Below are 22,670 nucleotides of genomic sequence, written 5' to 3' on the forward strand. Positions count from 1 at the left end.
GCTAGCACAAAGCAGGGGATTGCATCTCTTTAATCTACAGGTACATGAGGTTTGGATTAACTTTGATTCTGAAAAAGATCCTTCACCAGTTCCGAAATGACCTGTGAAGCACGGTAACCTGAACATACCATTTTACAGCACATCAGAACAAAACAATAATGACCAAAAAAGCCAAGAGCTCTGAAGTACCAGGACTGCCCTCTCATACCAGAACTAGATAAATACCGGAGAGCACGGTGCATGCTTTTGAAAACGGCTGAACTGACTCATGGTGAACTTCCACTTGCTGTGGTGAGGTGGTGGCTGGGGACGGGGATCGTCAGGCCACAACGCAGGCTGCCCACGTACAGCAACGGGAGGCGAGGAAAGGCGCGCTCGTCAAAGTTTGGCTCAAGGTAGACTTTCACATCGGTTATTCCCCCCATGTCACACGGAAGCTTTACTTCCTTAAACGGAACAGTACTGCAGAAAGCAAAGAGGGGGTGGGGGGTGTTAAAAAGTTCTGCACAACCCGTGAAGTAGCCAACTGAAGGCAGGAGCTTACCCTTTTGTCCACCCAAACGGCGATCTGCGCAGGGGAGCCAGTCCTGGGTAAGCTGGGATCTGAATTTACAGCAACCCGGCCACTGAACCACAGCTGCTGAAGCTGGCAGGCCTAGCCCCGCGCTAGGAGGGCCTCCAGAAGTGGGGCGGGTTATGCCGCAACGCATCAACGATGCCACCGAGCACACCAGCTCAGATCAGGGAAATTCTCATCCCAGCTTACTCTGCACTCCGTTCCCCCGACAGAAAACCTTCACGTCCTCAGCTAGACAAGGTATAAAAAGGATTTCACCGCAAGGTAAGAAAAAAGGAGAGAAAAAAAAAAAAACAACCCAAAACGATTTAGAAAGCAAACTTGAAACAGGACCATATGCTTGTGAAGAACCTCTTTAGTATCTGCGGTTTGCCTATTTAGTTCAGGTGAATCATACATACATTGCAGATAAGCATGCATTCTTTGAAATTTGCGCATGCATCCATCTTGAGGAGATCTAATGGCCAAAGGAAAAAAAAAAAGAAAAAAAAAAGGTGAAGACATTTCATAATAAACCTCAATGGAATCTGTGCTGGGAAAATTGCTAAATTAATACAGTACTTCATTATTCCTATACTTGTGGTGCTGTCACCAAGTTTATGTAGGAGTTGTGCACATTTCAACACCATCTAAGCAGCATTTGGAAGAAAAAGCAGCAAGTTCCTCAGGGTTTCCATAGCTCTGAACTACATAAAAATATGTGCTATGGGGCTTCTTTCCAAATTCTAATTCAAACAATTTCATCTACTGCAAAATTCCTTAGTCAACCACCACACCATCAAAAGTGCTTTTCAAGACAACCTGAATTGCACTGTATATGTAAAAACTGGCATTAACCTTTAGTGTTTAAGTGAGATTTTTAGATAAACTTTATCCATTACAGGTTACATGGCTAAAGTTATCAAATATAATAAAATTTCTACTGGAGAATATACTCTGAACTTACAATCTTAGGAACTTACATAAGTTTAAGTATGGCCACATCAATCAACATGCAAGAAATTCCCAGGTTTACATACTGAGAAATATATAACACAGTGCTTTTAATAACAACTTTAGCATAGATTCTTCTTTTTAATCAGAACTGCCGAGTGTATTCTCACTAGATTTAATGACTGAGGAATAACCCTTTAAAAAGGTGTTTTTTCATTTGCAGCAATGTTTGAGGTGATGAATAAATGATAAAATGATATATAGTTTGTATCACAGCAAGACAGAGTTCTGACAATATGAAATTCTCAATCATGTCTTGAGTTCTCGAATTTCACACAATTTTGTTTAGTGTATGCTCACTGGAATAAAATCCCTATATTTTAGGTCACTTCTCTGAATAAATATTCTTACATATACTGAAAGGAATCTATTAACTATTAGAAGAAAAAAAAATATGAAAAAACCCAACCAAAAAAAAAAATCATCTTTTCAGGAAACAAATAATTTCACTCAATGAAAAATTTAGCTTCTCTTCCAGTTTGTTCCGTAGAGTTTAGATTTTATTATATGGGCACAGCAGTAACTCAAATATTAGTAAAATAATGAATGTATTTTGGCTTATGACTTGCTGTGGCTATTTTGTGCAAACAAAAAAAAACCCCTCACAATCTGACCTGGGCACTAGTGAGATTTCACATAAATGGGCCTTTCACGGAACTGTGTCAGAGTATCTAAAGGGTGATGCAGAATACCAAGTTCTACTGTAAAAGAATCTCGGAGGGAAGAGAGATCCGTCTAACGTGTGCTTTCATAAGTGCCCTTATTTGAAAAATTTCTTCGCAATAATTAAGATGCTGGTATACTTTTTCCTATTACACAACCTCTTACACAACCACATGCGGTACATTTATAGACAGATTTACAATCAGAAAGAAAAATGTTTTTTTTTCTGTCTTGATAATAAAATTAGCTGTTTTTTGTTTCTTTTTCTTTGTTTTAATACAAACTGTAGTCCAGCCCATTTTGCTCTCTTCACGCAGCAGATGAGCTTCTAGACTCTCTCCATGCTGGTTAGAAAAACCCTTTACAGCACGTTTCCCCTAGAATTGGGTCGTTCCACAACGAACTGCTAGAGCACAACGCTAACTCCGGGTCAGACGCTCTGCGCTGGTAATTTCCAGTTTCTTCCTCATCATTCATCATCATCATCCTCATCTTCCTCACCATCGGAAAGCGATGTACAAGGGCGGATCTGTCGGTAGCGATCAAGCCACTTCTCTACCATCTGGGTGACCAGTGGGTGATTGCGCCTACGGGAGCTTTTCTGCATCGCCACGAGAACCCCTCCTTCTGTCACACAGCAGTCCAGCCATTCCCGAAGCAGTTTCTCTTGCTGCTCCTCATTACCTATCTTTGGGGGAGAAAAAACAGATTGAGAACGATGCTTGAAACGTCACCAGCAACTTTAGGCAAGCCACCTGTGATATTCCGGAGCGCCCAGGCTAGGGCAGCAATGCAGCTCCTTTTCAGAGCTGCTAGAGTTAGCACACTACTTCACTGCAGCTGGGAGTCCCCAAAAGCCACACGGATGCACACTGCATCTTCCACCAAAATTTGAAGGGTCTGGAAATATTCCCCAACTATTCTTCCCTTCTACATTTTTCAGATGTGTATTCCCAATAGTGTTCCTATATTTACTTGTAAGCAACTCATTATTTATGGTAGGCACCATATATAAGGAGGATAACTCCTAAAAGAGTCTTCTGGCTTTATAAAGTAGTTTTTAGGAACCTAGAAGTTCTTGGCATGAAATATTTCCTCTTTTAAGCCATAACAAATGTTGCAGCTTACTGAAAAAAATATCCTTCTCTAGATTAAAGCCCATACCTTTTCTCCTTTATTTACAGGATGCCCACTTTTAGCAATTACTTCAGATTTTCCAACCCTCCCTTTCCCCGTGTACACACCTCACTGAGGTAGTTCCCTGTCTTTTATAAAGAAGAAGAGAGTTGAATTTCACTAGAAAGAGAGGTAGAGCATGCTTTAACTACTGGCCAATATTTGTGTCACATCTTTTTAAAAAAAAAAACAAAAGAAAACAAACAAAAAACATGTGTATTTCAGTCTCACATCAGTGTCAGAATCCTTATTTCTCGGTCCTTTTTAAGGTACACTTGTATTCGCATGCACAGTGAAGTTACATTCAATTTACAGAGCTATAAATAAGCATCAAATTTGTGGGAAAACACCTCTCAGAATCACCTCAAATGACGGGGAAGGCAGCAGTATTAATTAATCAGAACGGTACACTCCCTGGAATTCTCTGAACTGCAAAAACATACGGGGCTACAGAGATTGCTGAGGCCACAGCTTAAATAAGCAGCTGTGACAAAGGCGAGCAGCTACACAGCTATTTCTTACCTCTTGAGCAGAAAGGAAGTGAATGTGCAGTAATTTCCTCTCGCTATCCACCAAGGGTAGAAAAGTAACAGTAACATCATCATCAGTGTTCAAGTTAGCACCAGCACCTCGATTGCCATAGCCATCGTTCTCCATGGCAACCAGAGCGGAGAAATGGCCCCTTGTGTAGCCCAGAGCAATAGGACTTTTCCAACAAAAACTCTGTTCCCATAACAAAGGCAAATATACACCTGAGACAAGTTAAAAGAAAGGGTAAGACAAAACTGCAGTGTTCAACAATGAAGAATTCGGAAACAAACCTTTTGCTTTTGGCTAAATGCAGTAGCAGCGACAAATTACAAGCATTTTAAATGGACTTGGTTTGGTCTGCACTAACATAGGTCACACCTTTCACAGTACAGCTGATTATTATTAGGTTAACAGGAGATTAGTAAAGTATCTCTGCAATTGTACGAAAGCGATCACAATTACAACCAATACCGCATTACCCCAAAAACCTATGGTCTATAATACAGTGATGAACAAAAAACGAGGTTAAAAAAAGCAGTCTTAGGTTTAGCAACTCTTCTTAAATATATTTTAAAAAAATTACAAAGGGAAAAAAATCAGATTCTGCATCACAGAAATAAAAGCTACAGTCAGATGCCTATTTTTACCAGAACAAAAATTCCACCATCTGCTTACAAAACTTATTATTAGAAGAACTTGCTGCACTAAACGTTATTCAGCACCTAAGCATGTAGCCCATTCCCAGAGGCAATGGGACTTCTCATAAACATTGTATTAATAGATTAAAATAACCTACATCAACTATGCATATCTAGTCTCCAAAAACAACCCCCACCAAAACCCAAAGCAACCAACCACCGAAAAGCTGATCCTATTTTACTCAGCTACGACAAGTTACCGATGTCACAAATTCTGAAAGAAACTGCACTTTTTCCTCACCAATGTTTTTTAGCAATAAAGACAGGAATTCGCTTGAGTGCACGAAGTCTCAAAATAAAACTCTAGCTCCTTTCTTCTAGGAACGTCAGTAATTCTTGGTGTGTACTGCTGCAAGACAACTTAAGCAAAAGCATGCCTTACCTTGTGACAGTTTAAAAATAGCCACGCATAAACTTAAGTGCACATGTAGCATAGCAACCTTTCCTGGTACAGCTGCTGCCAGCAAGCGAGGAATAGACGCCGCAGCAAAACAAGGCACTTCACTTCTACTCCAACATCCATGGAGATGAGGTCTGAGGAGGGGGTGGGTTTGGAGGTTTTAATTGAGTTTAAAACTCATCTTTGCCGCAACAAAAATTAGCGGGGGCTACCAGTAAATACTTGTCCCTTGTTTACCCTATTCTTGAATTAGCAATCAAGAAATACCTAAAAGTCTTTCTACTTCTTTCAGGTTAAGATTCCCACAACTTTTAACAACATCTAGTTCTAAGGACAAATCCATTTAACACCTTTTTAGCGCTCCCTTCCTCCCATCCCCATTACAATGGAGTCTCACTGTGATTCAATGCTAAACACAAGAGATGCAGAACAAGGGATAAGCATTAAGTAAAAAACTTCAAGCCTTTACACTGCAGGAAAGAACCGAACATCTGGTCAAAATTCAAAATCACACTGAAAATAACATGCTAACTGTCAAACGTAGCGAAGACAGTCCCTCAGTTCCTGGCAATCCAGTCTTAACGCATACTCACAGAAATAACTTCATGAACTTTTTTCCAATCTTTCTTTTGAAGCAGCAGCAGAACCATCAAGCAGCCCCCCGGGGGGGGGGGAACCGATCTACGAATATTGTATGCTTTGTTTAAGTATGACGGCGCTATCTACCTACATGTTGGTTAGGTTACCGAGGCCTTTCAGAACTCAAGGCATCAGCACCCTCAGGATGACTGCTTACCCACCTTCTTCCACAAGTTATGATCTTAGAGATCTATCAGAAGGTCCCCTCTCTCCACTTGCCACCTGTGCCAGCTCCTCAGGACAGTTACACTAGCGTGGCAAGCTGACCTTGGCTAGCTGCTGAGTACCCACCCAGCCGCTCTCTCACTCCCCTTCCTCAGCCAGACGGAAGAAAACACAACGAAAAGACTGTGAGTCAAGATAAGGACAGGGAGATCACTCACCAGTTACCATCACAGGCAAAACCGATTCGATGTGGGGAAGATTAATTTAATTTATTGCCAATGAATACAGACAGTTAATGCCTTACTGACCTAAACTGGTAGATTTTGGCCCCAGGCACTACGCAATGTTTTCAGGGCTACAGAAGTCACTGATAAGCAAAGGGTCTCATCCCTGTGGCCATCTCATACCTCATCTAACACCACAGAACTCCTGCATCAAGCACAGCTACGTGACCTTTCAGGAGTGGAACTAGTCTGTTTGCCTTGCTGTGATCTCTACATTGAAATTCAGCAACTTTGTGGAATTTTTTTTCCACTATTGTTTTATCTTAGTAAGATTTTGCCACTAATAATAACCCCAAGACAGAAGGATGTGTTACGCTTTCCATTCCTCCTCAACATTATGTGCTGAGCTCCACAAGAAGGGAATTTCAAGCATTATCAGGGAGAATATCTTGTGCTCTTAAGATTTATAAAAGGCAATCTGATATGAATTGATAAGGTAGCATAAGAACAGTTGACAAGCACACAAGCCATGGAAAATAAAGAATACAGGGTAACACCTACCCATGAAGCCATCCACACTGGGTTCAGTTTCTCCAGCCTGACCCGATAATCATTTCAGTCACCTTTTTTCCTGTTTAATTTTAAAAGCTGTATAGTCGTGCCACTAAATACATGCGGCTAGACCAGGAGCACGCTTCAGGCCGAGTAAATGGATCTTTCACTGTCAAAGCTTTAATATTTAAAGAAGCATTAACAGTCAATTGCAATCTAGGAAACAAGGAGGCTGTCAGTTACGGGATTCACAGCAGTTACAGCAAGGATCCCACGCTGGAACAAGGAATCCTGGAGAACAAAGTTCTGATCAGGGGGATTTCAGGGGTGGACAGGGTGTGTGCAATACCTGCCACGGCACTATGAACTGAACCGTGATGTTAAGTTAAAAATCACTTCCCCACCTCTATTATAACCCACAATCTTTCTTTTTTGGTGAATGTGATCTGAACACACAGGCAGGGTGCTACACGGCAAGTCCGAGAAGCCCGAGCACTCCTCAGAGCTCCACCGAAGGGGCACATGCCAAGCAAGGCTCGCACACAAGCCCAGGACACCACGTCTTGTACCATTTACAGACCTGTCTTGGCAGCCCATACTACTCCGAGTCTGACGGCTGTTTGGTTTCAGCTGTGCTGCTAGCATTTAATTAGCACACATTAACCACAGAAATGTGGTTGGACAGGGACAGAAGTTACACAGGACTCCCAAGTTCACCTGTTCAGTGCTGTGTGTTTCTATGTATGGATGATGTGGCTTGTGGCAAGCAAATCACAAGTCATAAATATCTGTCTGACTGAATTCCTGGAAATGTGTGTCTAGTAAGAGACTGTCCCCCAGACACCCGGTTACCTTCTGGTTCACAGAGCTAGAAAACAATTTCAGCATATTTAGGCCACATAACACTTGTCTGCCTCAATGCCCAATCTATAAAATAAAAACATCTTGCAAACCACTCAGCCTTTAAGTTAAAAAGCAACACAAACCTGAAGCGTCAGATCTGTATCACATGAATAACTGTTCTTTCCCAGTCTATCCTTTCATCATCTCTAATAAACGATACCATGTAACTACAAAGAGTACCAAATTTTTTTTATACTCTTCAAGAGAACATTTCATTTCCTCACAGAAAGAAGTTTTGTCTCTGCCCCAAACTTACAAGCCGAGTGATTTTCTGAAGACCGAACAGTTCTAATAGGTTACACATGCGACGTTAACGCCACGGTCTGGAGTTCTACACAACACGGCTCTGGCCACTTCCAAAGGTAGCGTGCTTTTTTTAAAATCACAGGAGAGGTTTTGGGAAGTCCTCTGCCAAGATATACATAAATGGCGATGTGTTGGTGAAAACCACTGTAGGAGAGCTATCAAAGCAGATGTACTTGAAGGCAGGAAGATGAACCATGGGAAAAACCAACACCCTGCAGCACAGCCACAGCATCTGATCAAACAGTTCTTTCCACATGGGTTTTGTTTACTGCTGAGCATCTACAGATGCTCCCAATCCCCTCTTGGGTTTTTATTCTTTAAATAATAAAGTGTTAGCGCGTGATACCGGGGAAAGTCACCCAAACATGTATTTGGCTTGCAAAACAGAATACACATCTTTATAAATCCACAAACATATGTCTAAGCAAAACTGGACTGTCAGCTAATCATCTTCGCATTTATCTTAAGGATAGTTAGGCTGTTTGCCCAGAAGACTAGGAGGAGGAACAGTCAGAAGGAACCTGATCGAGTTATGCAAGTGTATAGTACTACTTGAGAAATAGGTCACTATTTTGCATCACACTTGCCGTGAAGTGCGAATTACAAAAACTCAAGACAAATTTTAAAACCTTCCCTTAACTACATCACGGAATTCACTTTTGCAGAAAATGAGATTTACATTATCCGTCGGCCAATATTTTGCAATTGTATCTAAGTTACCTAGCCTCATACCTCATATAATTCTCTGTTGGTAGAGCACTTATGAACAGAATTCCTTCCTTTTCAGCCTCTGCAATATACATTCAAGTTGCCACCTCTTCTACTTCAATCAACTACAAACAAAAGCTCAACTTTATCATTCTCAACCCTACTTTAATTTCTCTACCTTTCTTTGTATACCCTTGCCTCTTGCTTCGAGGGTGGCAGCTTTCCGCTGTTCTTAAGGACTGCCTCACAGACCACCGCCTGCAGTGCTGCAGAGCGCCAAGACGTGCTCCTTTGTCCTGGAAGAGCATCCACAGACCCCACCATCACTCTGGTGAGAGACTTGCCAATGCAAACACCTTCTGCCTGCCTCGCCCCCAACTTTACAAGCCTCCTTCAGAAAATGCTAAATACGCTACAGTTTCCAAAATGAACATCTGTAGCCATTAGTACCAGTGAATGAAATTTCAAATTCCATTTATTAAATCTCTTGTGTCTTACAGCAGTACAAACCATACAACTTCTGTGAAGTTTTCAGTCCGATTATTTTACATAAATTACAAACTAAAGGCAAGTTGAGCGGAGGTAGAAACACATTTTTACTGCAGCTATAGGCAGCACGCCCACTATACAATGAAAACCTGCAAGTTTTCAGGGGATTGTTTTGGGTTTTGTAATAGCTAACGAAAATTCACCTAAACCGTAATTTCATCCTCTTCCAACTAGTGGTGTAATGTCACTCTCCTTCCAACTTCCTTTGTGTTTATGATTTATAGCTCAACTCTTTTTAAAACTCAGTTTGAAAGACTAAAGGCTTACCTTGAAAGCGCGTATATCCTAGTGTTTCTCCTCGGAAACTCTTATAATATTTTACTCCATAAACTATAATTGGTCTTCTAAGAATATGTGCAAGTACAAAAATGTGTGTCTGCTCCAAACTCGCTCCAGGCTGAACCAAACACAAAGACAGACATCACTTGAAGCAGAACTTATCATTCTTTACTCTGAAATTTGAAAAACACATCTCCAAATTGAGACAGAAAATGCTTTTAAGAGTGATCTAGCTTTACAGGAAAAACGAAATGCTGGAAGACTATTACATGTCAGTTGGAAATAAGCAAAAACATTTCAGCTTGCTCCAGAATGTAACCTGTCAGTAATAATTCTTTCTCCTGTCATCCAGATTCAATCTAACATATTTCATTCCCCAGTTAGAAGTGAAACTCTACAAAATGTTTAGTCTAAAAATAATTCACTCCTCTGAGGACAGGTTAAGCTAAATACCTTTTGATGATAGCAAGAAAGCACATCCAAAATAAAGAAAATAGCACCAAAATCATGTTTATGCTTTAGAAAATGAGCTAAAAATATTCCTGTAGTTGGAAGCTTACAGGAACTTACATCTCTTTTTTTGGAGGGGAATTACAAAATACCAGCTTGCTGAAGTTCAAGTAGTTTGAGCTTACAGATTTGTAGGCATGCTCTAGGAGTCAACACATTAAATACACAATTGTGTATTGGTTTATTCTACAGACTTCACTCTGACACCAAAAGACCCATACTTTTTTGTACTGTACTGCTTCATGGTAAGCTCAAAAACTAGAATTTTAAATGAACCCTTCCCTCCTGGCAGAAGAGTCTAGCCAGTGATACTTTAAGATGGCTGGCTTAAGGGGAATGTTTTCCTTTGCACATGGAAACTCTTTATTCCTGAAGAATACTTTGGGTCCTTGAAGTTTCTATTCAGAGATTAAAATATCCTTTCTAAGAGCTACCTCATAAAGAAGTTTTCTTACCTGGCTCGCAAGAGAGAGTATGAATGCCCAGTCTTCCTGCCACTGTTCCTCTCGCAATGAGAAATGTAAACCAAAGCTTTGGGAATACCACGATTCCCACTCTTTCCAGCGCGTATAGAACCTAAAACAGTACAGAAAGAGTGGTAGAGACAAAAATATTTACTCAACCACCATACACCAGATAGCAATGTTCAATCCTTGTAATCCTTCATCCCAAGTCTGTAAAGAAGAGGGATGAGAGTATGTCAGGTAAACTGGGTTTGGTTTTGGTTTTAATCTTCAGCAGACCATTTAAGAAATCACTTGGGATCGCATTGCCTACAGCAAACACGTGTAATAGATGCAAGTGCCTAACAGGCTCCTGGCTAGTTTGATGCTTCTTGTAATAGTTTTTTTTTTAAGCCTTAATTAAGATTATTTATGTGACGATATGCAGGGAACATAACTAAGACGTTCCATTTCAGGTAAGAGGAGTTGTTCATTCTTCTCACACAAACAATACAAGTACTCTATAGCTGACCATACCACGCGCCAATTAATGCCAAAATACTTCTGTATCAACTTCAAATAGACCGTTGTTAAGAGGCAGAATCTGTTGTAGATCAGGTTTTGGAAGAAAGAGTATGGTAATTTCACATCATATGGAATAGTTATAAAGCAACGTAAACAAGATTCAGATACAGAAAGTAGAATTAATCTGATTTGCACTGAAAGTTTTAAAGTCACATAATTTCTATTTTCCTGTTTAAATTAAAATTAGCATTTTTGTACACTAGTTCTAATGTTTTACCTTTCTTAACCAATTCCTTTAAAAAAAAAAAAAATTACCTACACATTAAAAAGCAGATGCTGGCTTTTTAAAATTGTCAACTCAAGCCTGATCACCACACTATGGAAAGGCCACAACTTCACATTAGGAACATGGGTTTAGTGAAGGGTGCTAAGCCAACTTTTAAACAATGGCCTTTACTGTGAATACAAAGAAACCATTCTGAAGTTCAGCTTATTAAAAAAGTCATTGAAATGAACTCATTTAATTAGAATCTGAGAAAATTAACAGACAGCGAGCGTGTGTGGAAGAAACCTTTCCTATGCTTTCAATGAAGATGCAATTATCCTAAAATCTTGGTGTATGTAACAGACCTCACCAACCAGGTTGGCTTTCCCAAGTACAGCTAAAATCTTTGCATGGCTTAAAAGGCCTATTAATAAAGACATTGTGATAGGTCTCCGTGCTCATTCACAGAAAATGAAGGGAGGGAGGGAGGGCAGGAGGACAGAAAAAGAAACTACTTCCCCAAAAGCTCTACTGTGAAAGTGTTTTACTAAAGAAATTTCTTCCTTGAATTAGTCAGCCAAAACCACAGTTATCTGTAGATGTTCACAGGAGGTAGCCTTGTAGACAGAAGTCAAGGCTCAAGATTTTGATCTCATTTAAAACAATCTTTTCAGTTTAACACAAGAGAACGGAATGCATCTGTAAAAAACACCCGAAAAATAATTCTGAAAGCCCACTTAGGGGCATATGCCCATTCTCCACCAAAAGCTTACGATGGAATTTAAAAAGGGACAAATCAGAACACACTTCTGTGTAAACTAAAAAAAAAAAGTGTACTCATCTAAAAGGTGAGTGGAAAAGATGCCACAGGCCAGAGCCTCTGGGAACTTCACCACTGAGCTTTTTCTGAGTAGCGGACACTAGACCGTCTCTAGTAAATAGATTCTTCTTTGTTCAGCATCTGAACAAACACAGCAAAATGAGGCCAAATGAGTTACATGAATGTTCTGTGTCTGAGTATAAAAATACCCATTTTTAAGCGTCTTTGTGAAGGCTTTGAAGAACAATTCCACTTGAAAACAGTTTAAGCATACTGTTGTTGAGACTAGCGGTTACGTTTAAGAGCCTACTCCTTCAGCACAGTGACAACAATGTCACTTCTACCTGCCACACATCCTAGCCCACAGAATTAAAAGTGAATGTATCTTCCCACATAGATTCTATACAGCAAGTAAAGGATGTACAGGGTGATCTATTTACAACTGAACTTCAGTAAAAAGACCTCTCATACCCTCACTCGATCTTTTGAAAGGAATTATGACTCAAATCTGACCTAGTATCACCCAGACTGACCTTGAAGAAGTTGATTCTTTACGGATTTCCATCACTAACAGCCTCTGCAAGCAGATAAGTTCCTACCAAGGATGTAGCTCTGTAGGGGTTTGTACTAGAATCTGTACTAATTCTTCCACTGACAAACTAGTATATAAAAACATCCAGACTGAAGGTAGGCACCTGTACTTAAACAACTATGAAGGAACACATGAATCAGTCAAAAAAATCTGTGCTTTCAGTAAGGATAAAGATTAAGTAAATTCAGAGTAAAAATGCAAATTCTGTCCAGAACATGAACTAAAAAACTTAACCAGATTTCATGGACTCTAAATAGCGAGCGTTACATTAGATACAACAGTAAGTCAAGAAGAGTTAACACTAACATTTTGAAAGACTGGTTTAAACATCAAAAGTTTGCAGCATGTTTTTGGACACCACACTTGATTTTGTTACCATAAAGAACAAAACCTGACCTATCATAAATTTCTGTTCTGGCCTCAGGGGAGCTGCTTATAATGCCAGGGGCATTCCTGCACGGTCGAGATGCACACTCCATTATAAACAACTTCAGAGTAGCAACAGATCCATTCAGAGACAGGTCCTCAGGAGGACAGTTACTGAAGCACCACTTTATTGAATCCAGCTCTGGATGCTAACTGGGGGAGTTTTCTCCGAACAGCAGGCAGCTGGGGACAGTAATCACCAAGGCTACTTACAGGTACCCCCAAAATTAACCTTTGTTGTTGACTTCACGTACAGCACAAAGCAAGGGGACAGGCTCTTTCTCTAGTATCCTTGCTTGCAGTGTTTCTCTTGCCCTTGACTACAAGAACATAAGAAAACCCACCACCTGTGTCTTACACCATCTCTTCCCTTAGTCCCTTTACGCACTCAAGAATTGCTGGACACCACTGGGGTCCAACTGTAAGAATTTTTCCTCTAGTAAAGGCAAACCACAGTATCGGACTAAAGAAGGTTGCCAGTGTAAAACAACACAAGTTCTACAGAATGATAAATTAATTTTATGTCCAAATGACAGCGCTAGTTAAAATGTCCATGCTCTGTCCTTTACTGCCATTATTTTAGCAGACAGAACAGAAAGAAAAAAAAAAGAGCAATACTGAATAAAGCTGTAACTAAGCAGACGGAATGAAAATACTGAAAGATTTGTACAGGAATAAAAAGGCTATCTTCCATCAACGATCTTCTGCAAAGCTTCCACAAGGCAGCGAGGCATGGCATGTGCATGATTTACACTGCAAGTATACAGAAATTCCAGTCTTAATATCTGTTAGCGTACTTTTGACAAGCACACAGCATAAAATACTTTACTGTGGTTTAAATGCCGTTTGTTGAGTATCACATACCATCGCTGAGTTCAGAACATCCAAGTTTCCAGTGCTTGCATTTCAAATACACTAGATCTAAATTACCACGCGGTTCACGCAGTGACCCAACGTCTCCGAGGCACGCAATCCACAGTAAATTGGGGAGCAGTGGTTGTGTTTCTTTTTAATACTATACTACTACCGACTACTATGCTACATGGAAAGCTGTCTTTAAATTTGACATAAAAACCCCTAAACTCACCAATGTGAGCAGTCATGTAAACTGTCGTGAAGAGCTTTCCGCAGCACTGAATCCTTGTCGTAAATGCCCCAAGTGGCCTGTAGTACTGAATCAAGCAGGCAGTCCCCTGCAGTCCGATTCCAAAGTGCATATAACCTGCTGTCCAAGCGCGTACCCAGTTCCAGTGACCAGTTAATAATGGGAGATTCCTCTTCTAGCTCTGCAACACGACAACAACCTCTTTTAAAACTGATGTTTGTTTGAAGTCTCAGAGAATCCAAACAGCACAGTAGTGGCATAATCTCAATAATTTACCCATTTACCAAGGAAGAAGTTTTCCTTCTTACTACAAAACCAGGTGAACTACAATGGCTAGACGCATTCCTTGGGCAAAATACTGTCAAGAAAAGAACAAACAAACACCAAAAACAACCCCAAAAAAAGCAAAACAAACCATAGCCTTAAAGCATCACATCATTTGTTTGAGGATTGCTACTGAAGCAGAAAGATTTTTTTTCCATTTTCTTTAAAGAGCTTGTGACTTATAACTCTAAAGCTTTCGAAATCTTTAAAATTCAAAAGATACATTATAAACATGATTTCTACAGATTCCATTCTTGCTCTGCCTCATAAATAGACTGTAGATGTTAAAATAATTCCAGGGTGAAGATTAACTTCAAAGCAACAAATCTGTATTTAAAACAAATTCAGGCAACAAAGCCACATACATACACACACTTTTTTTCCTTTTTTTTTCTTTTTTTAATAAAGAATTTTCCCTAAAGAAAAGCAAGGAGAGATTCTAGCTATTCTCAGAGCACTTACCTTTCTGAACATCTCTGTCAAGTACTTCATCAAATAACTTTTCTTGGACTGTAGGCGGTAAGTCTTCAATATCTGGAAAAATAGAAAGCAAATATAAAAGTCACTTAATACTGCTGTAAGAGAGAGATTACGAGCTGGTGCTCAGGAGAACTTATGCAACAGCTTTTGCCCCATCATCCCGAATGTCTCCTCTGAAAAGCTGCTGTTACTTTCAGATCTGTCATTTGTGAACACAGGCTTCATACAGCACGCTAAAGTAAGCATGTATCCCAGACTGATTTTCATACCTTTTACGCAGAAAGGATCATCACAGCATGCAGAGGGTAAGAATGGATTTGTCTGAACGAGAAAGCAAAGTAGAGAACCACTTTGACGTAGGGAGGAAAAAAAAAAAAACAAACCCGACACTACTGCTTTCATCCCTACTGTACTTAGGACAGACTCAATCCTAAGCAACAGTTTTCCACCCATTTGAATGGCTTTCCCTCCCTGGTCTCCCCCAGGGGACAGGTACAGTTTGCAAGAGATTTGTTCTTGTACAGAATATCCATTTCATTAGTCATTCCATGCAGACTTCAATGAAACAGTGCAGAGAACCCCAAGGGTTTGCAGGCTGCAGTTTGCACATTCGAAAATAAGAAACGGAAAAACTAACTATTGAGCTATGACACCAAAAATGCCACTACTGACAACTGTTCCAAGAGCTCTACGGACAAAACCTGAAACTGTGAATCTAGCTCTTAAAAAAAAAATACACAACAAAAAAAAAAAAAAAAAAAGGGACAAAAATTGTATAGTGGGCAAAACCCTTTTGCAACTCCTGTATCATGTACATTAACACACAGTGTCACACATTCTAAACCACAAGCATCTGCTACACCTTAAAGATCAGGTTAAGTAGTAAATGGTTGCTAGGCAAATCAGCAACTGAAGAAACTTTGCTAGCCTCAGCACCATTGTGAAATTTAAATACATTAAAGTTAAGGAAGTAAACCAAGTAGTTGCACAGAAACACCTAGCATCCCTTCAGGCAGTCTAGGGGATAATAACTGGGCTCTAAGTGGTATTTCAAGGGCATGAAGATTTCTCTTAATTCCAGTGTCCTCTCTGCCAGTCCTGCTCAGATGCCCAATACCCTCAGGCTTCTAAAAGCGAAGCCAACATTTAGGCATATGAGTTGCTGCTGAAGCATACTATTGTTTGGTGCCAGCAGAGTGTTGTGGGATGGGGTTTTTTGGGTGGATTTTTTTTTTGGTTTTTTGTTTGTTTTTTTTTTTTTTTCAAACTAAAACTGACTTAAATCGGTTGCTGGCCACTGTAAGAGTTTTGCACTAACGTCTGTTCACTGGCTTTTCAGAAGGATCCTATACATTTTTTTGAAATATTGAGTGGAAACTGGTTCCTAAATTACATCATATAGGTAATATCTGAATAGGATTGCGTGACTCACACTACTCTACTTGGAAATGCTGTGTTGAGACCAGCTGCTAACTGTTGACTACAAAAGACATTCAGTTGCCTAAATGTGATGGAAGTGGAAATACACTGACAGCCTTGAAGGACAGAAGCTTTTGAACATTCTTATTCTTTAATTATTTAATGACTCTTACATGTATCAAAGCTGCACAGTGGTTTGAGACAACTCTCTTGAAAATAATGAAAAAATTCCTCAGTTCTGGCAAAAGCAACATTTCTCATGCAAGTTACAAGATTGTTCTGTTGCCCCTTTTTCCCTTCTCTCCCACAAAGAGCGACGAAGCATTAAGTCTCTAACCCATGCCATTTGCCTCTCATATGTGACCTGCAGAACAAGGCTGAATACACCACCTCAAGTGGATAGTTGGTAGATAAATGGTAAATATTATCCAGACTTTTTGAAAAGGAGATGAGGTAACACTAAACCAAAGATGCTCCAAATAATTTTCTGATAATACTACTGCTTCATTAAAAAAAAAAAAAAAAAAAAAGACAAATGGATCTGATTGATTAGTACAGTTTCCATCTACATATTTTCTTACCTCTGGTAGCATTACTATTAAAGGAAACCGCTACTGAAGATTAAAAGCCTTCTAATAGCTTTTTGTTAATAGGCAAAAATTCTCTTGATCACAGAGTACCTCAAAAGTATTCAAAAAATTGTTACTGCTATAACCAAGTGCAAATGCAAAAAACAGCTCTGGGCCTTAATGGAAAGGACCAAAAGCTAACACAGCTATGTGAAAAGCCCTATTAGAGCCCAGAAATATCTAGGCTCCAATCTTAACTTTAAACACAGCCTTTCCTTAGAATACACCACTTTTCTTCAGTTTCCTAGTGTTTAAAGAGGGTAATAGATGTTCATTTCACAGGAACAATGTATGGATCAAAGTGTGCAAATACTAAATATTAATAAGCAAATTCAACTGCTAGATCTGACCTAAGCTATTAGAACTTAATAAATAAAACCTATATACACACACAACTACCATCAGAAAGCCAAAGTATATATCACATCCAAAACAAACAATTCTCAACTAGGTGAGAAAAAAAAAATATAAAATCATCCATCAGTAAGAATTTTGTAACTACCTGCAGGTAACGTAAATGTTACAAGGTCAGTCAGAAAATAGCAAGCAAAGTCTCCCTTTCGTTGATGAAGAGATGCAGCAATTTCACGACGAATTTGTTCCGTGACCTCTGGACACACCATGGCAGGAATGCACTTCGCTGCATGTTGCGATACCTGTAACATCACAGAATTACTGCACTCAGTATTATTTCTAGTTAAATACGAAGACTTAGGAGTGATAATCGCCAGCGGACAGTATTTTGTTAGCAAGTAATGCAACAGGAGTATAAACAGTTTTATACTTTATATACCCTGAAAAATTAAATGTTTGGTGACTGTCAATGAATTAATGTCTCATTTGCTATGTAGCTGATAAACCAAGCTGGTTAAACACCTCTTTTAATCAGAGTGAATTAACAGGGGACCACTTCCAGCAGGAAAACAAACCAAAAAAAAAAACCCCAAAACCCAAGAACCAGAGACCAGTCACACATACCTCAGCTCTTCTGCATGAGCCCTGTCTACATTTAAGGAACTTTGCTAACACAGCACAAGACAGTTTCCTACAAAGAATCTTCCCAAAAAGTATTAAGCTAAAGACACCTAAGACACTTAAATTTCTCCAGATTCTAATCATCACTGACACCAAAAACTCATTCAGTGATACAGGGCAAGTAACACAGGGATGACACTGCATATATATATATATATCAAAAATAAAAAAAAAAAAAAAAGGCTTTAAGACACACATTTTCACTAGTTAATATTCTAGCAAAGGTAAGTATCACTGTGGCTCAAACACTACTACTAATGATTTTGACACATGGTATGTGGAGTAAGTATTCCTAGAAAGTGAAACAAAACCACACAAACACTGTAAGACCCTATTTCCAGCAAATTAACTTGTTTTGAAATGCGTAACTCCATCCACCCAGACAGCTATGTAAGCAGCACAGAACTACTCATATTAGCCATATATATTCTTCTCAAGGTTTTAGCTATATTTGTCTTGCTTCATTTACTTTTTAAAAAATTATTTAACCCTACACATTCCATAATCCTTATGCACTTCTCAGGCATGCTGCTTTTCTTAGGAACACAAACTTTCAGCATTGTATTAGGCATCAAAGGAGGCAGAATAAGAATTTGCCTCTGATCAGATGAGGATCCAGAAGTCTGAGATGAAGAAAACTGACCAAAAGAAAAAGATAACAATTACATATGGGCGTAGGAGGAAAGCAGACCACCAGAATTGAGGTGGATCGTACAAAAATATACGAGGAAATGGAAGGCGCAAGATCTAGGAGACCACAGAGAGGAACCAACTAGCCTATAAAAAGGGCAAAGAGCAGGAAAAAATGCAACAATTTTTCAAAGCAATGAACTTGCCTTTCTCTTGCAGAGAAGCTCCCAAGAAAACCAGAGAAGACAGACCAAGCAGCCTTGTTCATTAACAAAACTCAGAAAAAACTACGCTGTCATTGATGTCAGTGTTTTGCTTTCAGGGCATTTCCTCTCCCCCACCCAAACCTCAGGAAGCCTGACAATAGCTCACTTCCACCGCCACTAAGGTCAGAACGTGTGCCAAGACCACTCATTAACGAGAAAAGTGAACATCCTCAAGACCACCACACACATACAGCCTTAAAGTAAATTTGCTCCTTAAGGAGAAACAGCAACAAAAGCACAAAGCAGCAATTGATGTATTCTAACAATATTAGCCTCTATCTTCTAGCAAATGCCACTGGCTGCAAACAATGGTGCAGTTACATAAGGTTCCTATTCAGCCTACACAGGGGCCAAAGTAACTCACCTCCGTAAGCAAAATTGCTAGCATATCTTGTCTCTGAAAGCGTATCGCCAGATGCACAAGCGTGTACCCAACGTCAAAAGCAGAAGGGCGATTTAGCAGGCGCACTTCATCCGCAGTAAGCTGCCGGGCAATATCCCCTCCTGATGACTTGTAAGCTTCAACAGCAGCTAAATCACCTTCTACAACTCCTGAAGAAAAAACAAAAAAAACCAAATAATCAAACAGTTCATTTTAGCTAGTGAATGAGCCATTCTGGATCACGCTATCTTACTTAACCCTATCTATTCTGGTACAGACCTAACATACAAAGACCAACTGCATATCAAGAAACTTGCTTTTTATTTCTTTTCTTAAACAGACATTATAAAATATTTAGACTTACCTCACCTCCTAGACCATTTCCACTACGCAAACTAGTTGGAAGATACAGCAGATCAAAGGCCAGCTACGAAGTGGTGCTGAGGACCCTTGATGAAATACCTAGCGTAACATACTCACTGGTTTCATTTGATCAGCAGTGCTGAAGGAAAGTCATTAATTCATAGTACAGAGATTAGTTCAATTATTGTATCTTCCCTTTTAAGTTATCTTAAAAACAGACTACTGGACCTACAAAAAAAATAGATCTATCAAAAGATTTTTGGAACAAGTCTCCACCCCCCTCCACATGGTTTAAAGCAGTGTTGGAAAAGGGTTCAGAACACGAAGTTTCTCTTCAGCTCACCATCTCTGCTACTAATCGAACTTGGGCAGTTATCACTCAGGGTACTCTATTAAAACTGAGTTAAAGTCACACACACACACACACACTGCATACACTTTCTAAAGCAAGATGCAAGGGGAACCCTAATGTCTTCTAGAGTCCCTGGGAAATTCTAGCTTCTGTACCATGCTTCCTATCAAGCCCATTCATGCTGAATGCATTCCTTAGCTGCAATTATCAGGATACACCATCAACAAGATGCGGTAGCGTTAACAGTATCAGTTCCAGTATTAGACTTTCTAAATTTAGAAATCCCTTTAAATATAAAGGTTCTATTTTACATATGGGCTTCATAAGAGAATACTGTAACACTGAATTGAGGAAACAGAAAATTGATCTTAAAGCCATCTTTAGTAGATATGTAAATAGAAGACTTCAAATTCACTATTGAGAAGCAGCTCTATTTGCAGCAGCTCAAGATCACAAATGAGAAAACCCCCTCCCATTCTCTGCAGATAAACCTCCTTAACAACCCCTAAGAGTCAGCAGTTGAGCAGAGGCCACGAGGCTAGAAACTGAGACTCCAGTTTATCCTTCACTCAGTTTGCTTAACAAGACTCAAAAATTGTTCAGAAGGGCAAGAGGTAATTCTCAGTCAGGGCACTCACTCCCGCTCAGGACCAAGACTCAAACAGACACGAAAAAAAAAAAAAAAAAACACACCACACAAAAAAACCCACCAACAAGCACCAAAATAGCACCACACAAAGGACCAAAAGGGGGGGGGGGGGGGGGGGGGTAAGGAAAAAAAAAAAGCCAAATAACCCAAAACCCCAATAGAACAAACTGAACTGCCTACTACTAGAGAAGCATACTAACCGCTGGGTTGCTGGTTAATCCAGGATTTAGGAAAGCGATTCTTAGCTCGGCCAAAAAGTCTATCATTTTCAATAGTGAGATTGTAAAGCTTTCAGAAGAAACGCAGGGGGGGGAAATGGATTATCAGTGCAAGACATTTCTCGACAAAGTTATCAGCTCTACTTCATAAGCCTCTACAGATAAAAGTTAGATTATTCATTTTAACAGCGGTCTAAAGCAGAGAAGTTCCAGAATACAAACTCAACCGCAAATTTCAATCAGACAACACCTACCTATTCATCAAGGGCCCAAAAATCCTAACAGGCCAGGACAGAATGAAAGCAATATGGGATGACAATTTCTTAGGGTTTTTGTTGCGTGTTTCTGGTCTGCCTGTACAGGAACTCATTCCCACCCCACCCCAGCACTAATGCCTCATTCTGCTTAAGTGCCTGCCTGTGTACTCACCCCAGATGAGTTAAGAGAACTACTTAAGCCTGTCCAATTTTAGTTCTTGTTCCATAAGATTTAGAACTTTGCTGATGAAAAAATATTTTATTTTAAAGAAAGGAGCTGCTGCTTATGGATAAAAGCTACTTCAGCGAAGAGAAATGAACACTGAAAAGTCATTGGTTTTCAAGACATTCTCCAAAACACACATCAAAGGAATGCAACATGGGACGTGACGAACATAGCTGTGCTCCCCTTGCAATACTTCCAGCTCTGAGGGGAACCAAAACATACCAAAGCAAAAGGTACGTTTTTGTCAACACATGCTGTATCCATAACAAGAATGCCAACCGCAGCATTTTATTTCCATGCAATCCCATTTATGCCACTGGTAAGGCAATACCATCACTGCCTGTGATACATCATTCCAACCAAATGCAGCAAACTGACCTGTTGGGTTTTTTTTTGCATAGTAGGTAACCAAAGTCAGATTAATTTCCATGACCCACTCTCTTAAAACAAGCTATACTACAGCTCTGGCCCAAGTTCAGCTGTTGGCAAACCCAAGAATCCACAGGGAAAGAAGAACCTTGACAGAAGAGTAAATTCTCTTCTATCTTATGACACCCTTAATTTTTTATCATTAATTTATGAAAGATACTTTGTTGAAGACTAAAAGCCGCTTCAAGCCCTTTTGTATTTTAACCACTTGTATTGACACAGGAAGGATTCCTGTTACTGTACATGCACACTCCACCACACCACCCAATGACAAACACACTGAAGACCACCTAAGACAGGCAGGTAGCCACTCTCGACAATCCAAATATCACAGATTAAATTTCAATTCAAACAAACATCCCAAAAATGATCTTTCAATGACAGGCGATCAGACCCAAATCATGGCAACAGTTCCAGCTGGCCAGCTTGCCAAGCACATACAGCGATACGTGCTACTACAGACTTAAGTCAGTACCAAGTCAATTTGTATTTGTAATTACTCTTTTAGTCCCTGACCCTCAGCTGCTAAGGCAATTTATTATCATCCCACTCTTCATCAAACAGCAACAACTGAGGCCGAAGACTGATGCTGAGAGGCAGTCATGTGAGGTTTGGCAATGCCTTCAAGCGCTAACTACTAAAAGCTGCGATAGGGATCCAAATCAGTGACATGTGCTCTTCACAGCACTGCCAGTTCTTGCAGTTTATTCCCACGTCTTGCAATACTTGACATTCCTAAGAGCCCCATGTTCTAGAATTAATTACTAAAATTTTTATATAAGCTGTCATTTTATAAGTACATTTCTAAACTTTGCTGATGAAGTTTAAGCTAAAGATCAACACATCAAAACCAGGCAAGCCACATATGCTTTCTAGGCCTTATTTAAAAAACAGAGATAGTAAATTTTTTTTTTTTAGGTATAGGGTTGGCAATACTTTTATCTAGAAGCGAAGAACAGTGA

General features: G+C 39.7%; 1 protein-coding gene across 5 annotated transcripts in view; it reads right to left on the reverse strand.

Annotated features, from left to right (window-relative positions):
- Positions 1-2: 2 nt before the first annotated feature.
- The window catches only part of ZRANB1 (zinc finger RANBP2-type containing 1), a 46,609-nt gene continuing 23,941 nt past the window's right edge, over positions 3-22,670 (reverse strand). For all 5 annotated transcript variants that reach the window (XM_080403127.1, XM_080403128.1, XM_080403124.1 and 2 more), the window contains 8 exons: positions 19,197-19,384; positions 17,404-17,557; positions 14,836-14,907; positions 14,032-14,230; positions 10,329-10,449; positions 9,352-9,481; positions 3,932-4,161; positions 3-2,921 (listed from right to left, as the gene is read on the reverse strand). In XM_080403127.1, coding sequence (XP_080259253.1) covers positions 2,703-2,921; positions 3,932-4,161; positions 9,352-9,481; positions 10,329-10,449; positions 14,032-14,230; positions 14,836-14,907; positions 17,404-17,557; positions 19,197-19,384 — 1,313 coding nt within the window. In that variant the 3' untranslated portion in view covers positions 3-2,702. The remainder of the gene's footprint in view (positions 2,922-3,931; positions 4,162-9,351; positions 9,482-10,328; positions 10,450-14,031; positions 14,231-14,835; positions 14,908-17,403; positions 17,558-19,196; positions 19,385-22,670) is intronic.

The sequence above is a fragment of the Falco punctatus genome (genome assembly GCF_963210335.1).
Source record: "Falco punctatus genome assembly, chromosome: 9".
Taxonomy (NCBI): Eukaryota; Metazoa; Chordata; class Aves; order Falconiformes; family Falconidae; genus Falco; species Falco punctatus.